At 39.4% G+C, this 24,995-nt stretch overlaps 1 protein-coding gene across 3 annotated transcripts in view; it reads right to left on the bottom strand.

Moving 5' to 3' along the window:
- LOC125457520 (ephrin type-B receptor 3-like) overlaps window positions 1-24,995 on the bottom strand; it is a 92,686-nt gene that overhangs the window by 25,531 nt on the left and 42,160 nt on the right. For all 3 annotated transcript variants that reach the window (XM_048541816.2, XM_048541818.2, XM_048541820.2), the window contains exon 4: window positions 6,832-6,987. In XM_048541816.2, coding sequence (XP_048397773.2) covers window positions 6,832-6,987 — 156 coding nt within the window. The remainder of the gene's footprint in view (window positions 1-6,831; window positions 6,988-24,995) is intronic.

Below are 24,995 nucleotides of genomic sequence, written 5' to 3'. Positions count from 1 at the left end.
ACATCGCTGCTTTTATATTCCAACCCTCTTGAGATAAACGACAAAATTACATTCGCTTTCTTAATCACAGACTCTACCTGCAAGTTAACCTTTCGAGAATCCTGGACCAACACTCCCAGATCCCTTTGTACTTCTGCTTTATGAATTTTCTCACCGTTTAGAAAATAGTCCATGCCTGTATTCTTTTTTCCAAAGGGCAAAACCTCACATTTGCTCACGTTGAATTGCATCAGCCATTTCCTGGACCACTCTCCCAAACTGTCTAAATCTCTCTGCAGCCTCCCCACCTTCTCAATACTACCTCTGCCTGTCTACCTAGCTTTGAATCATTGGAAAACTTCACCAGAATGCCCCCAGTCCCTTCATCCAGATCATTAATATATAAAGTGAACAGCTGCAGCCCCAACACTGAACCCTGCAAGACACCACTTGTCACCGGTTGCCATTCCGAAAAAGAGCCTTTTATTCCAATTCTCTGCCTTCTGTCAGACAGCCAATCCTCAATCCAAGCCAGTAGCTCAACTTGAACGCCATGGACCCTCACCTTACTCAGCAGCCTCCTGTGAGGCTCCTTATCAAACGCCTTTTGGAAGTCTAGATAGATAACATCCACTGGGTTTCCCTGGTCTAGCATACTTGTTACCTCTTCAAAGAATTCTAACAGGTTTGTCAGGTATGACCTCCCCTTACTAAATCCATGCTGATTTGTTCTAACCCGACCCTGCACTTCTAAGAATTTAGAAATTTCATCCGTAACAATGGATTCTAGAATTTTACCAACTACCGAGGTTAGGCTAATCGGCCTATAATTTTCCATCTTTTGTCTTGATTCTTTCTTAAACAAGGGGGTTACAACTGCAATTTTCCAATCATCTGGGACGTTCCCAGTCTCCAGTGACTTTTGAAAGATCACAACCAAAGCCTCCGTTATTTCCTCAGTCACCTCCCTCAGAACTCTAGGATGTAGCCCATCGGGGCCAGGAGATTTATCAATTTTTAGACCTTTTAGCTTTTCTGGCACTTTCTCTTTTGTAATGCCTACCATACTCAACTCTGCCCCCTGACTGTCCTTAATTGTTGGGATACTGCTCATGTCTTCCACTGTGAAGACTGACGCAAAGTACATGTTAAGTTCTTCAGCTATTTCCTTAACTCCCATCACTAGCCTTCCAGCATCAATTTGGAGCAGCACAATGTCTACTTTTGTTTCTTGTTTGTTACTTATGTATTGAAAGAAACTTTTACTATCATTTCTAATATTACTAGCTAGCCTACCTTTATATTTAATCCTCTCCTTCCTTATATCTCTCTTTGTTATCCTCTGTTTGTTTTTGTAGCCTTCCCAATCTTCTGATTTCCCAGTGCTCTTGGCTACTTTATAGGCTGTCTCTTTTTCTTTGATACATTTCCTGACTTCCTTTGTCAGCCATGGCTATCTAGTCCCACCCCGGATAATCTTTCTTTTTTTTTGGGATGAACCTCTGTACTGTGTCCTCAATTACATCCAGAAACTCCTGCCATTGTTGCTCCACTGTCTCCCCCGCTAGGCTCTGCTTCCAGTCGATTTTCGTCAGTTCCTCTCTCATGCCCCTGTAATTACCTTTATTTAACTGTAACACCATTACTTCCGATTTTGCCTTCTCTCTTTCAAACTGCAGACTGAACTCTACCATATTATGATCGCTGCCTCCTAAGTGTTCCCTACTGTAAGATCTTTTATAAAGTCTGGCTCATAACATTGCACTAGGTCCAGAATAGTCTGCTCCCTTATGGGCTCCATCACAAGCTGTTCCAAAAAGCCATCCTGTAAACATTCCATGAACTCCCTGTCTTTGGATCCACCGGCAACATTATTCACCCAATCCACCTGCATATTGAAGTCCCCCATGATCACCGTGACCTTGCCTTTCTGACATGCCCTATCTATTTCCCGGTGCATCTTGCACACCTGGTCCTGATCACTGTTAAGACGTCTATACATAACTCCCATTATGATTTTTTTGCCTTTGTGGTTCCTCAATTCCACCCACACAGACTCCACATCCTCTGACCCTATGTCATTCAGTGCCGTAGATTTAATTTCATTCTTAACTAACAAGGCAACCCCGCCCCCTCTGCCCACCTCCCTGTCTTTTCGATAAGTTGTAAATCCTCATATGTGTAACTGCCAGTCCTGAACTCCCTGCAACCATGTCTCTGTGATGCCCACCACATCATAATAATTCAAGAGGATTTGTCCTGTTAATTCATCTGCTTTGTTATGAATACTATGAGCATTTAGTTGAAGTGCCTTAATGCTAACTTTCTCATTATTAGAGATATTGGAAATCCCAAGATGTCCTAAGCTATCCTTCCTTTTTGCTGTGTTCCTAGTCTGCCTCGAGCTTAAACCCACCTGTACACATGCTATCCTGCTGCTTATCTTTCCATTTAACTCCATACTCCCTGCCACTTCTGCCTTCCCTTCCCCCGACTCAGAAGTTTAAAGTCCTACTGACCACCCTAAATACCCTCTTCTCTGGAATACTGGTTCCAGATCGGCTCAAGTGGAGACTGTCCCAACGGTACAGATGCCCCCCGGTTCCAAAATTGATGCCAATGCCCCATGAAATGGAATCCTTCTTTCCCACACCAATCCCTTAGCCACGTGTTTACTTCCCTAACTTTCTTATCCCTGTGCCAATTGGCTCAGGCAGTAATCTGAGATTATGACCCTTGAGGACCTGTACTTCAATTTCTTTCCCAGTGCTCCATTATCCCTGAACAGGTCCTCTATTCTAGCTTTGTCTATGTTGTTAGTCCCAACATGGACCACAACGATTGGATCCTCCCTCTCCCACTGCAATATCCCTTCAAGCCAGCCAGAGATGTCCCGCACCCTGGCAGGCAACACACAATGCGAGGCTCCCGGTCCAGCTTGCATAGGATACTATCTGTCCCCTTAATAATAGAATCCCCTATAACAACTACCTGTCTTTTTGCTCCCCCCTCTTGAATGTGCCGTGGTCAGCTGGCTCATCCTGTCCACAGTCATTTCCCTTATCCATACAGGAAGCAAGAATCTCATACCTGTCAGTCAAGGTCAAGGGCTGAGGCTCCTGCACTCCTGAACTCAGAATCCCCCTACCTGCCTCACTTACAGTCACACCTTGTCCCTGAACACTTTCTGAATTTGAGTTATTTAATCTACCGGGTGTGACTGCCTCCTGAAACAAAGTGTCCAGGTAACTCTCCCCCTCCCAGATGTACCGCGCTATATATGTTGCTTCCTTTAACATAGGGTGGCAACACTGATTTCAGGCATACAAATCTGTTTGCATCTTATTTCACAGATATTGATCTTCTGACTGAATTAATCTAAAACAAATCAAATAAAATAGCAGACTAGAAGTAGACTGCAATACTTACTTGTCTTCATTATAAATTAAGTGCTGATCAGAACTACTTTTTTAAGATGAAAATATATTTGTATTTAGAGACAATGGGAGATTATATACAGCCATAAAAAAGGATAAAACATCAGCTTTGAAAACACTTTGAAGGTCACTGGAGAGACAAATTACTGTTTAAAAAGGAAAAGTTATAAAATGCAATTAAAGCCTGTTCTCAAATAAGACATCCAGGGTTGGGTATGGCTTTTGCAGATAAGCAGACAATGGGGAAGCATCTGAGACACTAAGTTTGTAGAAGGCAGAATGCAACTTCAGATATACTTTTAACAACCTGTTCATTGACTGCATTGTGCTAATAAAAGAAATGGAAAGCATCTGAGATTGACAAATCTTTAAATGCACAGTAAAAGCTTTTAAGTTTTTTTTAAGCCAAATGTGTTAAGGCAAACTCTTTGGAGTAATCATTTTAGGAAAAAAAATAATATATCGTTTGAAAGAGGATAAATACAAAATTTTTTCTTCGCATTTATTCAGCACTAAGGTCACTACCTGTAGACCTCTGACATTCTTCGCATTTCCACAGGATCTAAATGAAATTTTCTAGTTTCCTCGTGATGCAATATTTAACTCTGAGTGTGTGTGTCTTGCAGGGTGGTGGAGGGGTGCTTGTGTGTGTGAGTGTTCCTCTGACTAATATTCCATTTCTTGACTTCCAAAGGTTGGTTGTGTTCAGTGTTACTTAGTGTTCAATTAACTAAGACTTCATTTTATATCTCTTTCAACTTCACCTTTAGCTGCTTTAAAATTATTTAATTATACAAAGGATCGCTTTTTCACCCTGATTGCATTACTTTTAATTTTTACTGACAGATACGTTGCCCATCTTTTATCATTTATATATTGTCCATATCAATTCACAGTTCCTTTTTTTTATGTCATTTGTTCATCTTACAGTTCTGCTTTGTTTTTGGATCTGACTCATTTATATTAAATTATAAGCAGTGGTGACCGCAATAATGTGTACGCCACCTGAACACTGCTCCTGCACCACATTATGTGGTCAACTGATTCCTTGAAATAATTCATTTTGAAGAATGAGAGGTGATTTAATTAAAACTTAGAAAATTCCTGAAGGGATAGACAGGATAGATGCACGTGGTTGGGGAGTCAAGAACCAGAGTCCACAAATTAAAAATTAAGAGGAATGCCACTTAGGTTTAAGACAAAGAGACTTTTCTTTCACTCAAAGTTGTGAACCTTTGGAATTTTCTACCACAGAGGGCTACAGAAGTTTGGTCTTTGTGAATGTTCAAGATAGAAGTTGATAGATTTCTGATTACTGATGGCTACAGCGTTGTGGAAGTGGTCTTGGAAAAAAGGGTATATGAAGTGCTTGATCAGCCATCATTTTGAATGGTGGGGCATACTCAAAGGGCTAAAAGCCCACCCCCGTTTGTAAGTTCCTATTTCTCCACCCCTCAGTACTCTTATATCTTTTTATTTGTTGGCAGAACATGGAACTTGCTGGTTAAACCAGTACTAAGTGCCCAATTTTAACTGTTGTTGAGAAGGTGGTTGTGAGCTGCTTTCGTGAACAATGACATTGTAAGGGCTAAAAGAACGATGTGTACACGTGTAATCATGGTACTGTTGGGGAACAGAGTTCCAGAATTTTGACTTAGCAACATCGAAGGATAATAATATATTGCTGAAATATAAATAAATAAAGTGTAGGATATTATTCCCTTCCCAGATATAATTCAATGTATTAGATACCATTTTTGTGATTTGAACTAAACACAACATTGGAAGTATTGAATAACAGAAAATGAAGAATAATTCAATGAGGAATAACAATTATCTTAGTAAGATTTTGGCAATCATGACAATGAACTATACCAGGTTTTAATTTATTTTAAACTGTTTGCCTAGTCTTGATGAGATTTGTCAGAAATTTGAGAATATTCATCATTGAAATTTTTTTTGGAAGTGGAGTTGCACATATTCAAAAGAATATTCAGTTACCCTCATAAAATCACTTTCAGTACTTGTATCTAAAAAAGCACTACAGCATGCTGTACCAACACTGTGATATTTACTTACAAATAGTTTTTTTTGAAAAAATAAATACAAGCTATGAAAAGAATTTCATAGGAGTATATTAAACATTTTTGACCTTTGTTGAAACATGCTAAGTCCACTCGCTGCTTAGAACATGTAAACCATCTCAGTTATACGACAAAATATTTCATGTGTGCACTAAGGCTGCCAACATGGACAAAATACGCATGTAACTACTCTGAATAGTGCTCAGCTTTAAAATCAACATGCAGTAACTACACACAGACACAGTTGCTTAAGATTTACAGACTAGCAGCATGGTCATTAATGTGTCAGAGGTACATTTACTATTTGAGATAATTAAACTGCAAATAACCCAATGGCACCATAAAAATATATCTGTCTCAGACATGTTCCCCCTAGTGCCATAAAAAGAAGAAACTAATGGCTTTGGGATAGCCCAGAAAACAGAAAGAAGATTATCAAAGCCTTGGAAGTGGTTTAAAAACTGCTGTCTTTGTTCTTGTAAGATATTGTCTGCTTCAAAGTCCTTCACAACACAAACTATTATTTAGGCCTGTAAAATAATCTATGTAAGTAAGATTATATCTTAGCTTAGGCAGCTTAGGTTCTGCTATTATTGTACCAATGCTGAAAAGACTGGACTTGATTAGTGTTTAAAATACTTGGAGCTTGATTGGATGCAATGCCATTCTTTCAAATGTGTCTGAATTTGCCCACTACTATACTGATCATATTCATTTGGTTGTGTTTCTAATTACATCTTTAATGCTAAATAGTATCAAAATCCCATGTCAAATTTTCAATTAACATGAATTAATGGCAGAGTAAGGCAGCTTCTGCTCATTATGTCTTGAGTGTTTTGAACCTTCAGCTTTGGTGGACAATGAAGACAGTAAGGATGCATCTGTTGCTTCATCATAATCAGACCTTTGCTTCGTTATTTTAGTATTTTTAAACTTAAAACACGAAAAAAAACCACTCATTACTACAGTACTGAAAAACAAAGAAACTTCACTTCAGTACAGGTTTAAGAATGAGAATATAACATGAAATAGGTTATGTCAAAGCATCATAGTATTTAGCTAAGAATTGGTAATTTGCTATACAGCTAAGGTTGTATTTTAAAGACAGTATTTGGCTTTCCAATATCAGAAAAGTTGAGACAAAACTGATCTATGACCTCCTAAGAAATTAGAACACATATATGGATATCAGAACAGTGTACCAGAATTGTAATCAATTCTGTGAGAATCACTGTTTGTCACAAATTAACAAAGCGTAATATGAATGGCATGATATAACAAAAACTGTTATATTTCTGGTTAATATAAACAAATGAGAACGAGTGACTAACTTGTGCATCCCATCTCAGGCTGGTCACTGTCTGCGCGATAGAATCCATTTTTGCACTGACAGACAGTGGCTGCTTCAGTGTTGATCCTGCTGTTTGATGGGCAAAGTGCACAGGGTTCATGCCCTTGTTTGGATTTGAATGTTCCTGGGCTACAAGCTGAAAGCCAAGAACAAACAGTAATTAGGAACATAGTATTTTACCGGCAAACACATTTAGATGTTTAATGCTAGCTAGTCTACAGAACAAAGAATAAATGCTTCTCAAAAGCTTTCCTTGCAGGTACAAAGCCACATTTGGAAAGAACATCAGTACATTTTCCTTAGGAAGGAAGCAATCCCTTTACAAATAACCCGAAAAAGCTCTAAGATTTAAAAGCAAAAATTGCAGATATATGATATGCAGTCAAACACAGACACAAAACAAAATCAGACTGTTCAGGTTGACAGCTTATTAATATTCTAAGACAATAATGGTCTTACAGTGGAATGCTGTTGTGCTGCTAAACATCACAAACATATTTAGGTTGGCTGCTTTCCTTTTTCCCATGTTACATGGGGCATTACAATGCTAGTTGTTCACTTTCATATCAGCTATAAAATTTTTTTTGGATTAGATACGTGGTATTGTTTGCCTTTCCAACCATCAACCCTGTCCATTTATCTGTGCTGGAGACAGGTACCAATTTATCCTGACCCTGAGTGGGTTAGGACTTGAACCCAAACACAGTACAGTTACTCACTAAGCCATCCCAGCTCCTACATTTTGCCTATTCCACTATATGTTTGAAGCATGTAGAATACTCAATTGTACAGCACAGGAACGGGCCCTTTGACCCACCATATCTGTGGTCACCATGATGACATTCTTAACTAATCGCACCTGCCTGTAAATGGCCCGTATTCCCCTCTTCTCTGCCAGTGTATTCCAGGCACCCATGACCCTCTGTGTAAATAAACTTTCCTTGCACATCTCTCCTCTCATCTTAAACCTATACCCCCAGTATTTATTAATATTTCCATCCCAGGAGAAAGACTCTGACTATCTAGCCTAAGTGAATTCAAATTCTAAAGACAGAATATTTTGAATCTTTGAATTCCACACCAAAAATGCTCAAAAGAACATCGCGAGACTTAACAATTCAGAACAGGGTCTGGGTTATTTTAAAATATCAGTGAGCAGTAACTTTTTCTGAATAGATTTCTTGTATTATTAGACAATGCTCATCTGTCATATTTTAATTAATCAGATTTTCTTGTAGCAGGACACCGAATAATCTTTCATGTTTTAGTTAGACAGTGAAAGTTTAATGAGTGCTGCTCTGTGATATGAGACTTACTCCAACTACTATCACAGCACTGCAAATAGCATTTATCTACAAAGAGCCTCTTGGCAAGTAGTATCTGGAAGGAAACTCATTCCTTTCTAATCTGACCAATGTCAACACAGATCTCTTGCAACAAACTACTTCCAGAACGCTCCAAAACAGTGGAAGAATTTAATGTTGAAGTGTTTAACTAACAACTTTACGGATGTGACAAAAAAATCTTACATTATTCCACCTCACGAGCTCCCAATATCTGATTGGCAAATGTTATTTCTCAGTAACTATTTCTATGATTTAAAAAATAAACCCACATTCAGAAAAGGGAGTGAAACAACTTGATCACATTCTCCAATGAAATCTGTTTGAAGTTTAATTACACATATATTCCACAAAATCTTGAGTGTAATAAAATAAATACTGATAATATGAGCTGAGATCTCCAGGCAGTGATGGAAAGGAACTTGTTTAAAACAAGATGAAGGATAAGTTTCACAGAGGACATGTTTGGAGCATTTAAAAAAAAATGATTAGAACACGTGAAGCTTTAGGAATTGTATGTTGCATGGACGGTGAACACCTTTTAATTTAATCTGTTATTTGGAATGACATACTTGCTGCACAAAAGGTAATTCTAATTATTAATGATTTCCTTGCACAAAGCACAGGCAAAATCTCCCCACAGGGAGAGAAACTCGAGTTTTGAGAAACAGACTTAAAACATTAGGACTATTTTCACTGACCCACGGAAGAATGAGAGAAGAATTAACAGAACAGTTTAAAAGCATGGAAGGTTTTGAATAATGATAGTTTATTTTCCTCAGTTTTCAGTCAGTGGCAGGGAATACCTGGTAAAGTTGTCAGTGAGAGCAGGGAACAGAACAGGATAAATTTCTTTACATGGAATGTCATGAGGAATGGAATGCTTAGTAAATGAAGTAATTGAAGTTTGAAAGGGATGGCATACAAGTAGTTCACAGTAGGGATATGCAGAGCCATGAAACAAGTAAGGAAGCAGCATATTCATGGTACGACTGTTGCACTTCTCAGTGTTTTACAGTCGTATGCAGGCTAATTATGAAAACTCAACTATTCAGTATCTGGAATATTAAACCTGCTCTGACTCATTGATGTTACTCCATAATGCCAGGAACACGCAACACCATTTTCATATGTTGTTCTCAACACATTGTCCAAAACACCTTCTGTAAGTGATATCAGTAGCTGATAAAAATCTTGTTAGTTTTCCTTCAAACAGAAGCTGCATTTTAAGGGTGGGTGAGCACAGAGTCAGGGCAGAGGTTGAGATTTTCATACTGCAAGCTCTTCTGTAATTGCTAAATGGTATGTACAGCAGTCTTCTGATTCAAGGCAATCATTTCCATTATGGAATTACGGAGCTGACTATTGAAGCAGAACTGTGTGCTTCAGTTGCTTTAGGAAACCAAGGAGAACTCTTCATTTGCATACCAGAAAGAACTGCTCTTAATGTAAACCTTCTGTCGATCCAGATTTGACCTATCACTCAACTGGTAGCCCTCAAGTCCCATAAACCACAAGGTTTTAGTTCCGGTTATGGTCTGGAGCACCAACAGCCAGATTGACTGTACTGAGAGAGATTGTTGCATATGTCAGAGGTATTGCTTTGTAGCATAAATTTTAAACTGAGTTACGCATCTGTTTGACCAGGTGTGGTCAAACATCCAATGGCCACTTTGAAGCACTGGAAATTTATCCCTGGCATCCCAGCCAAAATTAATCCCTCAGGTAAAGTTATTAAAATAGATGATCTAGTCATTTTATAACACAATGCTATTTGTGGGAGCTGGTTGGACACAAAGTAGTTGAACTGTTTCAGTGACTATAATTAAAAGTCCTTTGGGATTGTGAAAGATTTTGTTTAAATGCACCTTTCGTTATTCTTCTTATAATTTCTATTCTACTTAAGAATTCAGATTTTACATTTTTTTTAAGAAATCGAATATTTAGAAATATTTTCAAATCTTAAAAGCCATTTCCTTTAAATTATAAATCCGAGGCAAATTGCTGTTTAAGTAGGAGCTCACAATTAATATTAAATGAGGACCTTAACTTAGGTTCTGAGGAAGGGCAACTGGCCCAAAACATTTATTCTGATCTCTTCACAGATGCTGCCAGACCTGTTGAGCTTTTCCAGCAACTTCTGTTTTCTTTCTCTAATTTACAGCATCTGCAGTTTTTTCGGTTTTATTTATACTTTAACTTAGTTGTTCAGCCAGAAACAGAAATTCACAATGTACTAGGTGTATTGAGTGAATGTCTCAACACATTCTCTGTCATGGGGTCATTCAAATCAGAACATCCACCTTTAAAAGCAGAAGGCGAATTGAGGCATCTGGGTAAATTATTCTGCTTATGGAAGGTAGAAGCAGACTGTGGCAATGACAAATGCGAGCAAACCAAAGTCAAAACAACTTCTGTTCAGAGAATTGTGACAAGAACAAGAAAATACTTCACATATGTTCAACAAATAGCCACAGATAAATCGCCTATGAGAACAGAAAAAAGCTCCCAGTTAGATAGCTGGCATGTACATCCTTTGTGGATGGCTCTTGAAGTCATGCAAGTAATGCAATCAGAACAATGACAGACAGACACGGGAGTTATGCGACCTCCAGTAAAGTATTTTTAGACCGATGTGGAAGGGAAATAAAAATGCTGAAGGACAATTTTTGTACTTTATCTCAGAAGGCTCAAATAATGTTTACATTTTAAAAGTCATTCTTTATGCTGAGATACTTTGACAAAGTTTGGGACTTTGTATCTGCACTGCTTCGGAGGTGGTGGTAACAGATTCAATGACATTCAAATGAGAACTGGATAACTATTTGAAAGGAAAAGGTTACAGAACACTGGAGAAAGAATAGGGGCATGGCACTGATGACACCAATCCACCAGATTGCTGCCATAGGCAAGGTGGATTGAATGGCCTTCTTCTGCACTGTATCAATCGATGACGCAATCGCCTTTGCCTGTGCAGACTCTGTTGAAAATATTTCAATGACAGACTGAGGGCTAAAAGTACAGCCCATTGTATCACAAAACCACATAAACCAGATTATATCTTGTACATTTAAGATAGTTACAGAATCCCTACAGTGCGGAAACAGGCCTTTCGGCCCAACAAGTCCACATCAAATCTCAGATCATCGCACCCAGACCTGTTCCCCTCTAACCCACCTAATCTACACATTCCTGAGCACTATGGGCAATTTAGCATGGCCAATCCACCTAGCCTGCAGATCTCTGGACCGTGGGAAGAAACCCACACAGACACAGGGAGAATGTGCGAACTCCATACAGACGGTCGCCCAAGGCTGGAATTGAACCCAGGTCCCTGGCGCTGTGAGGCAGCAGTACCACCATGCTACCCATGTTATTTCAGGCCCAAACCTAAGTAACTAAAATTAACATGCAAAACACTTGTGCTACACTTCTTCCCTGTTTTTCCTGGTTTGGCAAGAGTTTCCAGTGCTGACTGCTACCCAATGTCTCCTCAAGCAAGGTGGAGGCTCATTGCTACTGGCTAAGAAATGGATTAATAATAGGTATTATGCCTCCCAAGATTAAACAGCTTGGTGGTTCTCACTGTCTGGACTGTTTGCATAAAGTATAACCTATGAGATAACACCCATTGTACTCTGCAGGGAAGGAGAGGAGAAAAGAATGGGGGGGAAAAGAGAGTTTTAAAAAGTCTTTTCACCCATGTAACCACATTTGCGATTTTACAGTCATGCATCTATATTGCTGTAAGAAGCTTTCTAAGGCTGCAGAATAACTTTATGTAACTTTGCTCGCCTGTTACAGTTAGAGTTTCTCTGAAGCGTTATTTGCGTCCTTTTATATGATCACCTTCAGGCCTACCATTGCCACTGTATAATGTGGTTCACTGAACATAGTTCAAAGCCCTTTTGTATTACATTCCTTCAAATCTGGGCAATTGAAAGAGCACAGCATAAGTGTTTTACATTTAAAATAATGAAACCAGCATTTTGAGATATTGTTTGGGTCTCAATGCCTGAGTAAGTTTTCATTATTGTTTTTGCAATGGGACAGTTAATATTTTGAAAAACAAATAGATGTTCCTGGAGCAAACCTGTCCTGTGCTGTGGTTTAAAAAGGACACATAGATGCTTTAATGAATAGCAGATGTCTTTAAAATATGCCCATAAGCATAACCTTTGAATACTGTACTGTAATTAAAATATCTCAACCATTCCCTTGGTTATTTTAATACAATAAAGGTAATAAAATGGTTTAATGAATATATGTGTACCATGTTGAGGAGAAAATGCCTCAAGCAGTGCATCTTGTTAAAGTGAATTTGTGGGCTCCGTCTATATGTTGCATTAACGAAAAACAGAGGGGCTGTACATAGTATCAGCTCTTTTAAATCAGCAGGAAATTAATTCATCAGCAAACCTGAAGTAAAACTCTAAAACCAGCAATGTGCTGTCAAACCTTTGAATTAAACCACAAGTTTATATAGGTTCATTTTCAAACTGGTAAAGTTCCATTATGTATATGATTTCTTGCTCTGACAGACCCTGTTCCCCATTTTATGCTCACATTGACTAGATTTGCTAATCTTCTATTGCCAAATGTACCACGAGAAATTTAAATTAGTAATTCCTTTAGTAATTGTTTAGAGAGTAAAATTACTTGATCCCCTGTTTTAACTTTAACTATTCAGCAAATTTCAAATAATCAAAACAAAATATGCAGTACTGCAAGCAAATTATGAATATTTGAATTTCTTTTGTTAGTCTGATCTTTTACAGATTTTCAGACATGATTTAATTAATTGGTTTATAAATCTGGACATGGATCTCTGTGAAAAGGACCTCTCAAAGTTTGTCAAATTTCTGCATTCCTTTTCATTTGCCTTAAAAAACATCATGGCCCAATAGGATAGTTCTCTAGCACTGTCCTTAGACACGTCCACTCAGCACGTGTTCATCTAGCTCCCTCAGCAGTGTCCACGTCTCTCCTTTGGGCTGAAAGCCATTCTGTGCTATGTCATCTTTCAGTGTGTCTCCCACGTTCTGATCCCACTGTCCATGCTAAAATTGTAGGTCACTTCTTATAAATTTGTTCCTGTAGACACAGTGAGGCCATCTGAGGCTCAGTTGAAACTTATAGTCCTGACACTGGGATCCCATGGCCCATGAGAAAGTTCATTCCATTAACTTTATTTCTCTCACTCCATAGATACTGTCAGATCTTCAAAGTTTTTCCAATATTCTTTGTTTTGATATGTTATATGCTGCTTGTTCCAGCTATGAAAGATAAAAGTAATGAAATGCTTACTTAGAATTATGCTTCTATTTAAGAAAAATTATGAATAAATATGCTTGGAATAACTTAAACCTGATGTATCTTGCTGAAGACTGACTGGAATGGATTGGTCCTTGGTTTTATTCCCTACTCAATTTTGCTTCTCATTGATTTCAACGGTGAGGGAAATGGGCAGAATGGAAAATTGGACACGATGGGAGATTCATCAGTTTTCTATTTGGCGATCTAAACCAAAATTATTTCCAGTTGTATCTCTAGCTGATTTCTGAGAAGCAGGAACTCAAAAGCCTAATAAAGGCTAGTTTAATTTAAGGCCTGACATAGGTTGGGTTGAACTTTACAACTCCGAGGCCAGTGGGATTAATAAAGTGTACTCAGAATAAAACAAGAGAAAAAATAACGGGAAGGGATCACAGTAACTTTCCATATTCTGTTTTAGCCCCTGGTTCTTTCTTGGATCGACTCCCAGTTTGAATTAGGCTTTATTTGAAAAGGAGCACAGTATATTTCAGTTCTTTTATACCAGCTTTTTTTTTGGAGTTCAGAATGAAGGAACACTTTATCCAAGTGCTTCCTGTTCTATCCAGCAAGTTCAAGAAAGCAACACAACAGCACCTTCTCTAAAGCAATTAGGTAAAGGCAATGAAAGCTAGTCTAGCCTGTGACACATGTCCCATGAACAAATTAAAAAATGTGCAGTTTTTGGTTAAGGCAGTGGCTGAACTACTGAGTCATTAGGCCCTCTTTACAGGTTAGTAAGTACACAATTATGTAATCTACTATTTCCAACAATAATGTACTGGCATAGACAGACTTAAGATGTAGAAAGCATCTTTTAAATATAAAACGGCAAATGTTGGATGTCATCTTAAATTTTCAAAAATATGTCACCTCATTCTTTGCTTAAATTCATAGGATAAAGAAGCTGACTTATGACCTGGAATATAATATAGATATGTTTAAAACAATGCATATAATTCCAAAGATTGGCCTTTTCACATTTTGTTCTGAGGACTAGTCTGTTTAATTTGCCTTAATTATCATGCTTCAGAGAAAAAGAAAAGTTGATGATCTCATTGATTTTTCCATGTCTTTAAATCCATTGTTCCAATAGCTCTGCTAGCGAGTTTTGAGAAGATTTGTAGCTCAGGTTGAGGTTCTGGATGTGAGTTTGCTCGCTGAGCTGGAAGGTTTGTTTTCAGACGTTTCATCACCATTCTAGGTAACATCATCAGTGAGCCTCCGACGAAGCGCTGGTGTTATGTCCCGCTTTCTATTTATCTGGTTAGGTTTCCTTGGGTTGGTGATGTTATTTCCTGTTCTTTTTCTCAGGGGATGGTAGATTGGCTCCAAATCAATGTGTTTGTTGATGGAGTTCCGGAACTCCAGATAACCAGATAAATAGAAAGCGGGACATAACACCAGCGCTTCGTCGGAGGCTCACTGATGATGTTACCTAGAATGGTGACGAAACGTCTGAAAACTAACCTTCCAGCTCAGCGAGCAAACTCACATCCATTAATTACCTGCCTGTGAAATCTTTTCAGATATCAAAAAGATAGACTCAACAAACTTTATTTTAAATCGGCACCTTATGAACCAAGACTCTCGATAAACCGGCATAAATTGTGCACTTTAAATACCACGAAATATACTGCATTTGCTGTATAAATATTATATTTTTTGAATTTATTCACCACAATGTACTTGTTGTTCAATTGAATGGCCACATGAAATATTAACAGTTGATTCAATTTCAAATCAAATTCTACTGAAATACCGCAAACTATATGATGTCCAAGTAACCAGTTGAGGGTGCGAGTGAGAAGACTCTCTGCTGGCAACTTTTATCAATGGTAAAGTTGCATTATTATTTGAGTGATTTATGCTGTACGGAAAGTATAAGTGATGTGTATACCCCTGTACTAACTTTCTCTTACTTAGTGTGTGTTTTTACATTGACTTTGTGGACGTCTTGATTATCTGGAATATTTGACCAAATGGCACACTCCTGGTCCCACAGATGCTGGATAATAAACAAGCTTACTGCTTTTATGTTGGAACTTGAAGCAGGATTTAGGGTCAGGACTCCACAGTATGGCAGAAGCAGGAATCCGATATCAGGCCTAGTTCTGAAGATGATGTATTGGACTTGAAACATTAACTGTGTATCTCTGTACACACCTGCTGAGTTTATCCAGCACTTTGTTTTTATTTTGGGTTTTGATCAATTGGCTAGGAAATGACCAAGGAGTATATTCTCTGTCTAATTGAGGACAATGAGCAGGCTTTGGAAGCTGTCAAGCAAAAATGAGGCCATCCAGCACAGAAGGAGCTGCAGTATGCCATTACAGGTCAGAGAGAGAGAGTGATTACTTCCATCTTGAAGTGCCCTTTGAGCATTTGAAATTACATATGGCCACACACCATTGTGGAGGTGTGTGTGTGCGCATGTAGGCCCCATCCCCTGTCTAGCACTCAGAGATTATCTCCAGGTAGCATGCTGTGTTCCCTACAATATAGGCCATAGACAGATCGGAAAATCCTTGTCTTCTCTGATCAATAGCCTCTTAAATGATTCAACAATCTACCCAACACTAGTAAGTGGATAGCCATTTTCTACTTAATCTGGCTTCTAGAAAACTGGTCAAGAATTCCACGCTTGTCTGCATTCAATGCCAGTCCAATTTTACGGCCAACACCCTGTCTTTGAACCCAGTTTAAGTAAGAGAGTCGAATGTTGTGGGGACTAGCAGAAAAGTGGATTGAAAGCTGATTTAATAGCAGGGCATGCTCAAAGTGCAAAATGGCTTCTGGCTGTTTCTTCATGTTTTTACATCTTCCAGTTCAGCTCCAATTTGTTGAAAAATATGATTAATTAATTGTCATGCTTGACAAAAAAAGTTATCATTTTGAATGACAGACTGAAATAGCCTAATTTTCAGAGGCCCAAATTATTAGCAAGATTAAATGCAAATAGGTAAAACCCTTTTGTAACCCACTTTTGAAGATATAACCAGCATTTGTGAGAGCTGGCAGAACCTCTCAAATCTTTAAAAGTTGCTCTGCTATTTTAAATTATGGATTTTGTTTTGCTCATCACCTTGGCACATGTAAGGGTGTGAGGCAGTTTTAGGTGAAAATAAATCGGCAGATCAAATTTCAGGTCAAACATTTTGCCTTGGTCCTTTATCTTTGAATCTGTGTCATGGTGACAATTAGAAAACATGTCTAACCAGCTCAGTTTCCACACAAAAATGTTTCGAACAAAGGAAATATTTATGATTAATCTTGATTGTATGAATTCTCTTGGTTTCAGCACACTGCAGGTTTCAATGAAATTGTTGTTGGATCACAAAATATTTTGTTGTTCTTTGGGAATTTCAAATTTACTACTTTAAGGAACAAAGACCAGGCCCTTCCGCTCACATAGCCTGCACCAACACATGATGCCGAACTAAACCGAAAACGTTTTTGCTGTATTCCTCTATTCCCTACCTATTCAAATGACTGTCAAGATGCCTCTTAAAATGTGACTATTGCATCCACCTCCAACACACTCTCTGGCAGCACATTCCAAGTATTTACATCCTCTGTGGAAAAAAAACTTGGCTGTCTCATCTCTTGTAAACTTTCCCCCTTTTACCATAAACTTACATCCCTTGGTATTTGATACTGCTACCTTGGAAAAAGCAATCAGAATATCCATTCCACCCATGCCTCTCATAGTGATGGAAATTTCTATTAGGTTGCCCCTCAGCCTCCAACATTCAAAGGAAAACAAATCAAATCAAATTGTCCAGTATCTCAAGATGGTTAAAAAAATGTGTATGGCACATTTGCCTTCATTGCTCAGTCCTTTGAGCATAGGAGTTGGGAAGTCATGTAGAGGTTATACAGGACATTGGTGAAGCCTCTTCTGGAATACAGTCCATTTCTGGTTGCCCAGTTATTGGGAGGATATTATTAAGTGAAAGAGGGTTCAGAAGAGATTTACCAGGATGTGGCTGGGTGTGGAAGGTTTAAGTTATGAAGAAAGGCTGGACAGGCTGAGACTTTTCCCACTGGAGAGCAGGAAGTTGAGAGGCAATTTGTCAGAAGTTTATAAAATAATCAGAGACATCGTTAGAGTCAACAGTAGTTATCCTTTCCCTAGAATGGGGGATTTCAAGATTAGGGGTCACATTTTTAAAGGTGAGGAGAGAGATTTAAAAAAGACATAACAGGATTTTTGTTTTACACACAGGGTGATTCGGGTGTGGAGTGAACTTCCTCATGAAGTGGTGCTTGCAGGTACAATTGCAACAATTAAAAGGCATTTGAATAAGTACGTGAATAGGAAAGGTTTGGAGGGACATAGGCCAGGAGCAGGCAGGTGGGACTAGTTTAGTTTGGAATTATATTTGGCATGGACTGGTTAGACCAAAGGGTCTGCTTCCGCGCTGTATGACTCCTCATAGCTAATGCCCTCCAAGACAATTAACATTCTGGTAAATCTTTTCCGTACCCTCTCCAATGTGCTGATGAGAACTGTACATGATATTCACAATATGACCTAACTAAAGTTCTATATAACTGCAACATGACTTACCAATTTTCATACTCTAACTCTGACTAATGAAGGCAAACATGCCATATGCTTTCTTGACCACCTCACCCATTTGTGTTGCCACTTTCATGGAAATGTAGACATGTACACTGAGATCATTCTGTATGTTAACGCTTGTAAGGATTCTGCCATTTACTGTGTACTTCCCTCCTGCATTAGATCTTCTAAAATGCATCACATCCCATTTATCTGGATTAAATTCCTTCTACAATTTCTCTGCCACAGTCTCTAGCCATCTATACCCTGCTATATCTCTGGCAATCCTCTTAACTATCCACAATCCTATAATATATCCCTGCAGAACACCACTGGTCACAAATCCCCAATCAGAAAGCCCTCTTTCCACACTATTGTCTGTTTTCTATATTAGGTAAATTCTGTATCCATCTTACCGGCTCACTGTGGATCCATGTGATTTCACCTTCTGTATCAGTCCGCTATAACGGACCTGTCCAAGGCTTTACTAAAATTCGTATCGCCATCTATCTTCCTGCCCTTATCAATCATCTTTGTTACTTCCTCACAAAATTCAATCAAGTTGGGGTGAACCGACCTCCTCTGCATAACGCCGCGTCACCTGTCACTAAAAAGTCCACATCATTTCCAAATAAATCTCAGTCCTGTCCTTAAGCATCTTCTCCAATAATTTCCCTACCGCTGACCTTTCGTTGTAAACGTACTTAATTTGGGTTGACAGGTGAGCAATAACAGGGAAGCATTCACTGTTTTTGCTCAGTTTATTTTGTAGGAATGTAGGATTTCCAAATGTACCTAGCAGCAACATTTTGTTTCCAAAAAGCAAGTACCACAACTATTTCAGAAAACCTTTGCAAACTTTAAAATCATCCCTTAAAAGGCATCCAACACATTGACAATGGATCAAACAGAAAAGGTGACACAACTGAGCTTCAAGTTACTCTTTTTCCGATCAGAATCCTTTTTGTCAGCAATCAACAACAGATGTTAATGGAAAAATGATTGCAAAACAGTGAGATTAAGGAAATCTGTTGATCTCACTTCATCTGCCTCATGATTCATTCAGCCTCAAGATGCATGACATTATTACCCATCTTTACTACCCTCAAGAAGCTTCAATTTCTTCAAAGGCTCTCAGCTTCTGTCGAACAAGTTCCCACTGCTTCAAAGCTGCAAGATTTTTCCCCCAAAACAGAATCTCACAGCGTAGAAACAGACCCTTCAGCCCAACCAGTCCATGTCAACCATAATCCCAAACTAAACCAGTCCCTCCTGCCTGGACTTGGCCAATATTCCTACAAATGTATCTTATTCATGTATGTATCTAAATGTCTTTTAAACATTGCATCTTTACCCGTATCCGCCACTTCTTCTGGTGTTCATTCCACATGCAAACCATGCTGTGTGTAAAAAAAACCTTACTGTAATTTACTTTGCCATAGTTATACTGAAAAACCATAAAATGAAGTTATAACGGGAATACAATATAAATAGTAGAGTCAGTTTTTTAAAAAAAAATCAAGGAGAAATTAATCTCTAAAGATACACCTCAAGAACGTTAAAATGTACATGGCTTGGAGTTGCAGTAATTCAGAATTTCCAAACTAAATTACATAGAAACAAGGAAGATTACAGCAGGAGGAGGCCATTCAGGCCCTTCGAGCCTACTCCACACTTCCTCACCATCATGGTTGTTCGTCCAGCTCAATAGCTTAATCCTGCTTTCTCCTCATAACCTTTGACCCCCAAGTGCTATATCTCATCACATCTTAGATACATTCCATGTTTTGGCATAAACTCCTTCCTGTGATAATGAATTCAACAGGTTCACCACTCTTTGGGTGAAGAAATGTCTCCTCATCTCCACCCTAAATTGCCTCCCCCAAATCCTCATACTGTCACCCCTGGTTCTGGGCACGCCCACCATTGGGAACATCCACCCTGCATCATATCTAGACCTGTTAGAATTTTATAAATCTCTGTGAGATTCCCCATCATTTGTCTGAACTCCAGTGGAAACAATTCCAACCAAGTCAATCTCTCCTCATGCCGCAGTCCCACCCCGTCCCCGGAATCAGCCTGGTAAACCTTTGCTGCACTCCTTCAAAAGCAACAGCAATCTTTCTCAGAAAATGAAATGAAAACTGCGCACAATATTCCAGGTGTGGTCTCACCACAGGCCTGTATAACTGCACAACACATCCCTGCTCCTGCACTCAAAACCTCTCGAAATGAAGGCCAACATACCATTTGCCTTCTTTATTGCCCGCTGCACCTGCATACTTTCCTTCACTGAGTCGCGCACAAGGACACCCAGGTCCCACTACACACTCAACCCCCACTCCTGCACCGTTCCCCCACCCACCCTCCACACCAATTTACAGTCTTTCAGGTAGTAATCTGCCTTCTTGTTTTCGCTTCTGAAGTGAATAATCTCTCATTTATCCTAACTATGTTGCATCCGCCGATGATTTGCCCACTCACCCAACCTGTCGAGATCATGCTGAAGGATCTCTGCATCCTCGTCACAGTTCACCCTCCTGCCCAACTTGATACTGTCTGCAAACTTTTTGATCCCCCATCCAAATCAGTGAATAGCTGGAGTCCTAGTACTGATCTGTACAGCGCCTAACTAATTACTGCCTACCAATTTGAAAAGGACTCATTAATTCCTACTCTTTGTTTCTTCTCTGCCACCGAGTTTCCTATCTATCCTAATACATTTCCCCCATTACCATGCGCTTTAATCTTGCAGGTTAATCTCTCATGTGGGACTTCGTCAAATGCTTTCTAAAAGTCTAAATTAACCACATCAACTTGCTCCCTTCTACTGGTTACATCTTCATAGAATTCCAACAGATTTGTCAAGTGTGATTTCCCATCGTAAATCCATGCTGACTCTGTCTGATCCTGTCACTGCTTTCTAGATGCTCTGTGATAAAATCCTTGAGAATGGATTCAATGGATACCAATGTTAGGCTTACTGGACTATAATTCGTTTTTTTCCTGTCAACCTCCCTTTTTGAATACTGGAGGGAATCTGCAGGGAATGTTCCAGAGTCTACAGAATCCTGGAAGATGACCACCAAGGTATCCATTATTTCTACGGCCACTTCCTTAATCACTCTGGGATTTACCCACCTTCAATCCCATCAATTTTCACAGCACCATTTCTCTACTAATATTGATCTCCCTCAATTGGTCCCTCTCATTAAATCTTGCATTCTCCAACATTTCTGGTATTTGATTTCTGTCCTGTTTTGTGAAGAAGAACCAAAGTGTATATTCAGTTGCTCAGCCATTTTTTGTCCCCTATTTTACATTCCCCCGTTTCTATCTGTGGGGGACCTACATTTGTTTTCACTAATCGCTTTCTCTTCACGTACCTATAGAAACTCAATGTCAGTTTTTACTTCCCTGCAAGCTTACTTTTGTGTTTTGTCTTCCCCTTCTTAATCAATCCCTTAATCCTTCTTTGTCAATTATAAACTACTCCCAATCCTCAGATATATGTTATTTTTCTTGGCCAATCTGTGAGCTTCTTCCTTGGATCAGATACTGTCTTTAATTTCCTTTGTAAGCCATGGGTTGGTCCTCGTTCCCATTTTGCTTTTGTGCCATGCAAGAATAAGCAGTTGTTGCAGTTCCCCCATGCGTCCAATGTATGTTTGCCATTGCCTAGCCACTGTCATCCCTTTAAGTAACTCTCCCCAGTCTGTCAAGGCCAACCCATGCCTCATATCTTCATAGTTTTCTTTATTAAGATTCAATATCCTAGGCTCCAAATCAACTACCTCACTCTCCATCTTGATCAAAAATTCTAGCGTGTTATAGTTGCTCATCCCCAAGGGGTCTCGCACAGCTAGATTAGCAATGATCCCCTTCTGATTATACAGTGCCCAGTTTATGATGGCCTGTTCTCTAACTGTTCATTGTTCACTGGCCACAACTAGAATTTGGACAATCACCATTTAAACTGCGGACTGTTCAAGAAAGAAAATTTTTCTCCTTGATTTTCATCACCATGGCAAAAATCCCCATCAGCCTCCAATATTCACTTTTATTATGTACTGAGATGTTTTCTTACCTGACTAGTGTTGGAATAATGTAAATAGTTTAATCATGGCACTTAGTAAAACATTAAAAGGACTGCATATCCGATTTCCCCAATTAAAACGAAATGAATGAGATACTATTCAATCTTTCTGTCAAAACTTCCTGCAACTAATAGACCAGAATTTCTTTACTTCTCTCATTCTTACACTTGGCTATTCATCTCCCTCGTTGGAGTTAATGTTGTATCTTTTGTTGGCTTTAGCGTGGTTCCTAATTTGTCAGGAATGAATTCCTCTGTTATCCCTTACAACCCCGACACCTGTATGAGTTCTCTCGTAACAGATGACTGCAATTAGTCACAAGTTACTGTTGATGTTGAAAGGATTCTTCTGCCTGAAGTAATTTGTGTGAGGAATAGCCATCTGTGCCATGTCCTCACCGCAGGGTGCTATAGTCACAGAATAACTGTCTTTTCCAAAGTTCGAAGACATTCAACTGTGTGTTACCTTGTTGGTACTTCTGAAAAGCTGATTTACATGCTTAAAAGAGCAGAGCTTTCATGTAGTTATTTTTAGCATTATAATTATTTGGGGCTGATGATGCATGCAGCCTCAGTGTGAGTCCTGCTGTGAGTAGGCTGTTGTCATTAGTACTGGGCTCTCTAGATCTCTCGATATGTAGAGTTCAGCTCATGCATTAATTTAAACACACCTTTCTAAACTATAAAGCCCTGCTTAGAATTATTGTGTTAAGCAAAGAAGGTACTCACAGCTCATATCCATTAAATTTCACAGCTTCAAATTAAAGGCAACAAACCTAAATAAAGGAAAGTGACCTCTGAGCCTGTGATCTGTGAATTTTATTAAGGCTGTATTGAGGAAAGTACATAATACATAATAACAAAAGAAATAAAAACAAGGCATTTCAGGGCTGTGCTAGATATTTGGCGTATAAGATGTGTTAAAGCAGGTGGTGCATTGATGGAATGCCTTTTGTAGAGGGCAAGGGCAAACAGGACTGCTGAATGGATAGCTGGAGTAAGGAGGGTTGGTGTGAGAAGTAAAGCGATAAAGAAGAATGTGTATGGAGGGCTGGTATATCGAGAGCTAGGGCAAAGAAGGCAGATTGTTGTGTGCAGGACATGGAGCGCTGGGGCAAAGAGGGCTCAGGCATGGACAGTGGGATCATGGAGTACTGGTCATGGAGGTGTCATAAAAGAATGACCTCAAAAATTTTAAAACTTGGGAGCTTACACTCAGATCAACAGCCAACTTTTATAGCATACATAGCCAACATGACAACCTGACTCAGCAGTAACAGCAAAACCCACAGGAGCGGGAGCATTTGTTGCAGAAGACTGCATACTGATAAGGTAATACATCGGAACAATACCATGTTCCAAAGAAGGAATGCAGCAATGTTTCCAAGGCACAATATATATCAAGCTTTCATTGCTTGTCCTTGCAAAACCTTGAGGAACAGTCTTATTGCTCATTCATTGCATCTCAATATCTACACCACAGGTCACACAGTCAAATGTAAATTACAATTAAATTCTCCATCACCATTATAGCACCAGAAGAATATTTTTCTATCTGAAGCACAAGTTTCATGCAGAAAACTGCTGTGAGTGAAATTGAAATGGGTGCAAACAATCCAAGGGTATTTCTGTCGTCAGAAAACGGAAACAAAATCCTCACAGCCTTAGGAAGGCTTCAATATAAAACCCAAGCTGCTGTCAGATTTTTCTTTGGCTGAAGGGCAAGAAGGTTATTAAGAGACAGGCACAAATAAAGTACAAGGAAATGGTGAAGCAAGCATAAATTTATGGAGAGATGACAGCAGCCCAGCCCCTTTGCTGTTTGATGGCTGTTAATGTGGAATAGTGTTGCCTCAGGTAATTGTAACAACAGTGACCTTTTTTGCAATTCTATGCCCACAGATGTACAAGTTTGAGAGTGCCTGGGGATACAAGGAAGGGATAAGTCCCCAGCATCTCTATTCTATACTACATGTTGACTATAAATGTAGTTACAGCAGAGAACTCTCTGCTATTTAAACTCCATATGATCCTTATCAGGTTGGCATACCAAGGCCTCTATATAGGTGGCACCTTGGTGGAAGTAGATAACCAGGCTCTGCTGTGCTCCTGAGATGCTGCTTGGCCTGCTGTGTTCATCCAGCTTCACACTTTTTTATCTTGGATTCTCCAGCATCTGCAGTTCCCATTATCTCTGCTTGCTATTGTTTACTCTTGCATGTCCTTCATGCAATGTCACTTAATGCTTGACATTATCTACCCACATAAGTAGGCAGACACTGGGTTTGGCACAACAGCATTCCTTGGGATCCAGCATCCGTTACATTGATGACTGTATTGGCGCCGCCTCGTGCTCTCACAAGGAACTCAAACAGTTCATTCACTTCACCAACGCCTTCCATGCCAACCTTAAGTGCATCTCTAACACCTCCCTCACCTTCCTGGGCCCCTCTGTCTACATCTCGGGCAACCACCTAGAAACCGACATCCATTTCAAGCCCACCGACTCCCACAGCTACCTAGAATACACCTCCTCCCGCCCACCTACCTGCAAAAATGCCATCCCCTATTCCAGATTCCTTCGCCTCCTCCACATCTGTTCCCAGGATGAGGCATTCCCCTCCCGTACATCTCAGATTTCCTCGTTTTTTAAAGGAACCCCACAACTTACCCCCGCAGTGGTCGAGAATGCCTTCGACCTTGTGTCCCGCATTTCCTGCAACTCATCCCTCACACCCCCGCCCCACAATAACAACCAAAACAGAAATCTCTTCGTCCTCATGTAACACCTCACCAAAATCAAAATCCAAATCCAACGCATCATC

This window comes from Stegostoma tigrinum, chromosome 14 (genome assembly GCF_030684315.1).
Source record: "Stegostoma tigrinum isolate sSteTig4 chromosome 14, sSteTig4.hap1, whole genome shotgun sequence".
In the NCBI taxonomy this organism is placed as follows: domain Eukaryota; kingdom Metazoa; phylum Chordata; class Chondrichthyes; order Orectolobiformes; family Stegostomatidae; genus Stegostoma; species Stegostoma tigrinum.
The sequence above is the reverse complement of the archived record's forward strand: the minus strand, read 5'-3'. Positions and strand labels throughout refer to the sequence as shown.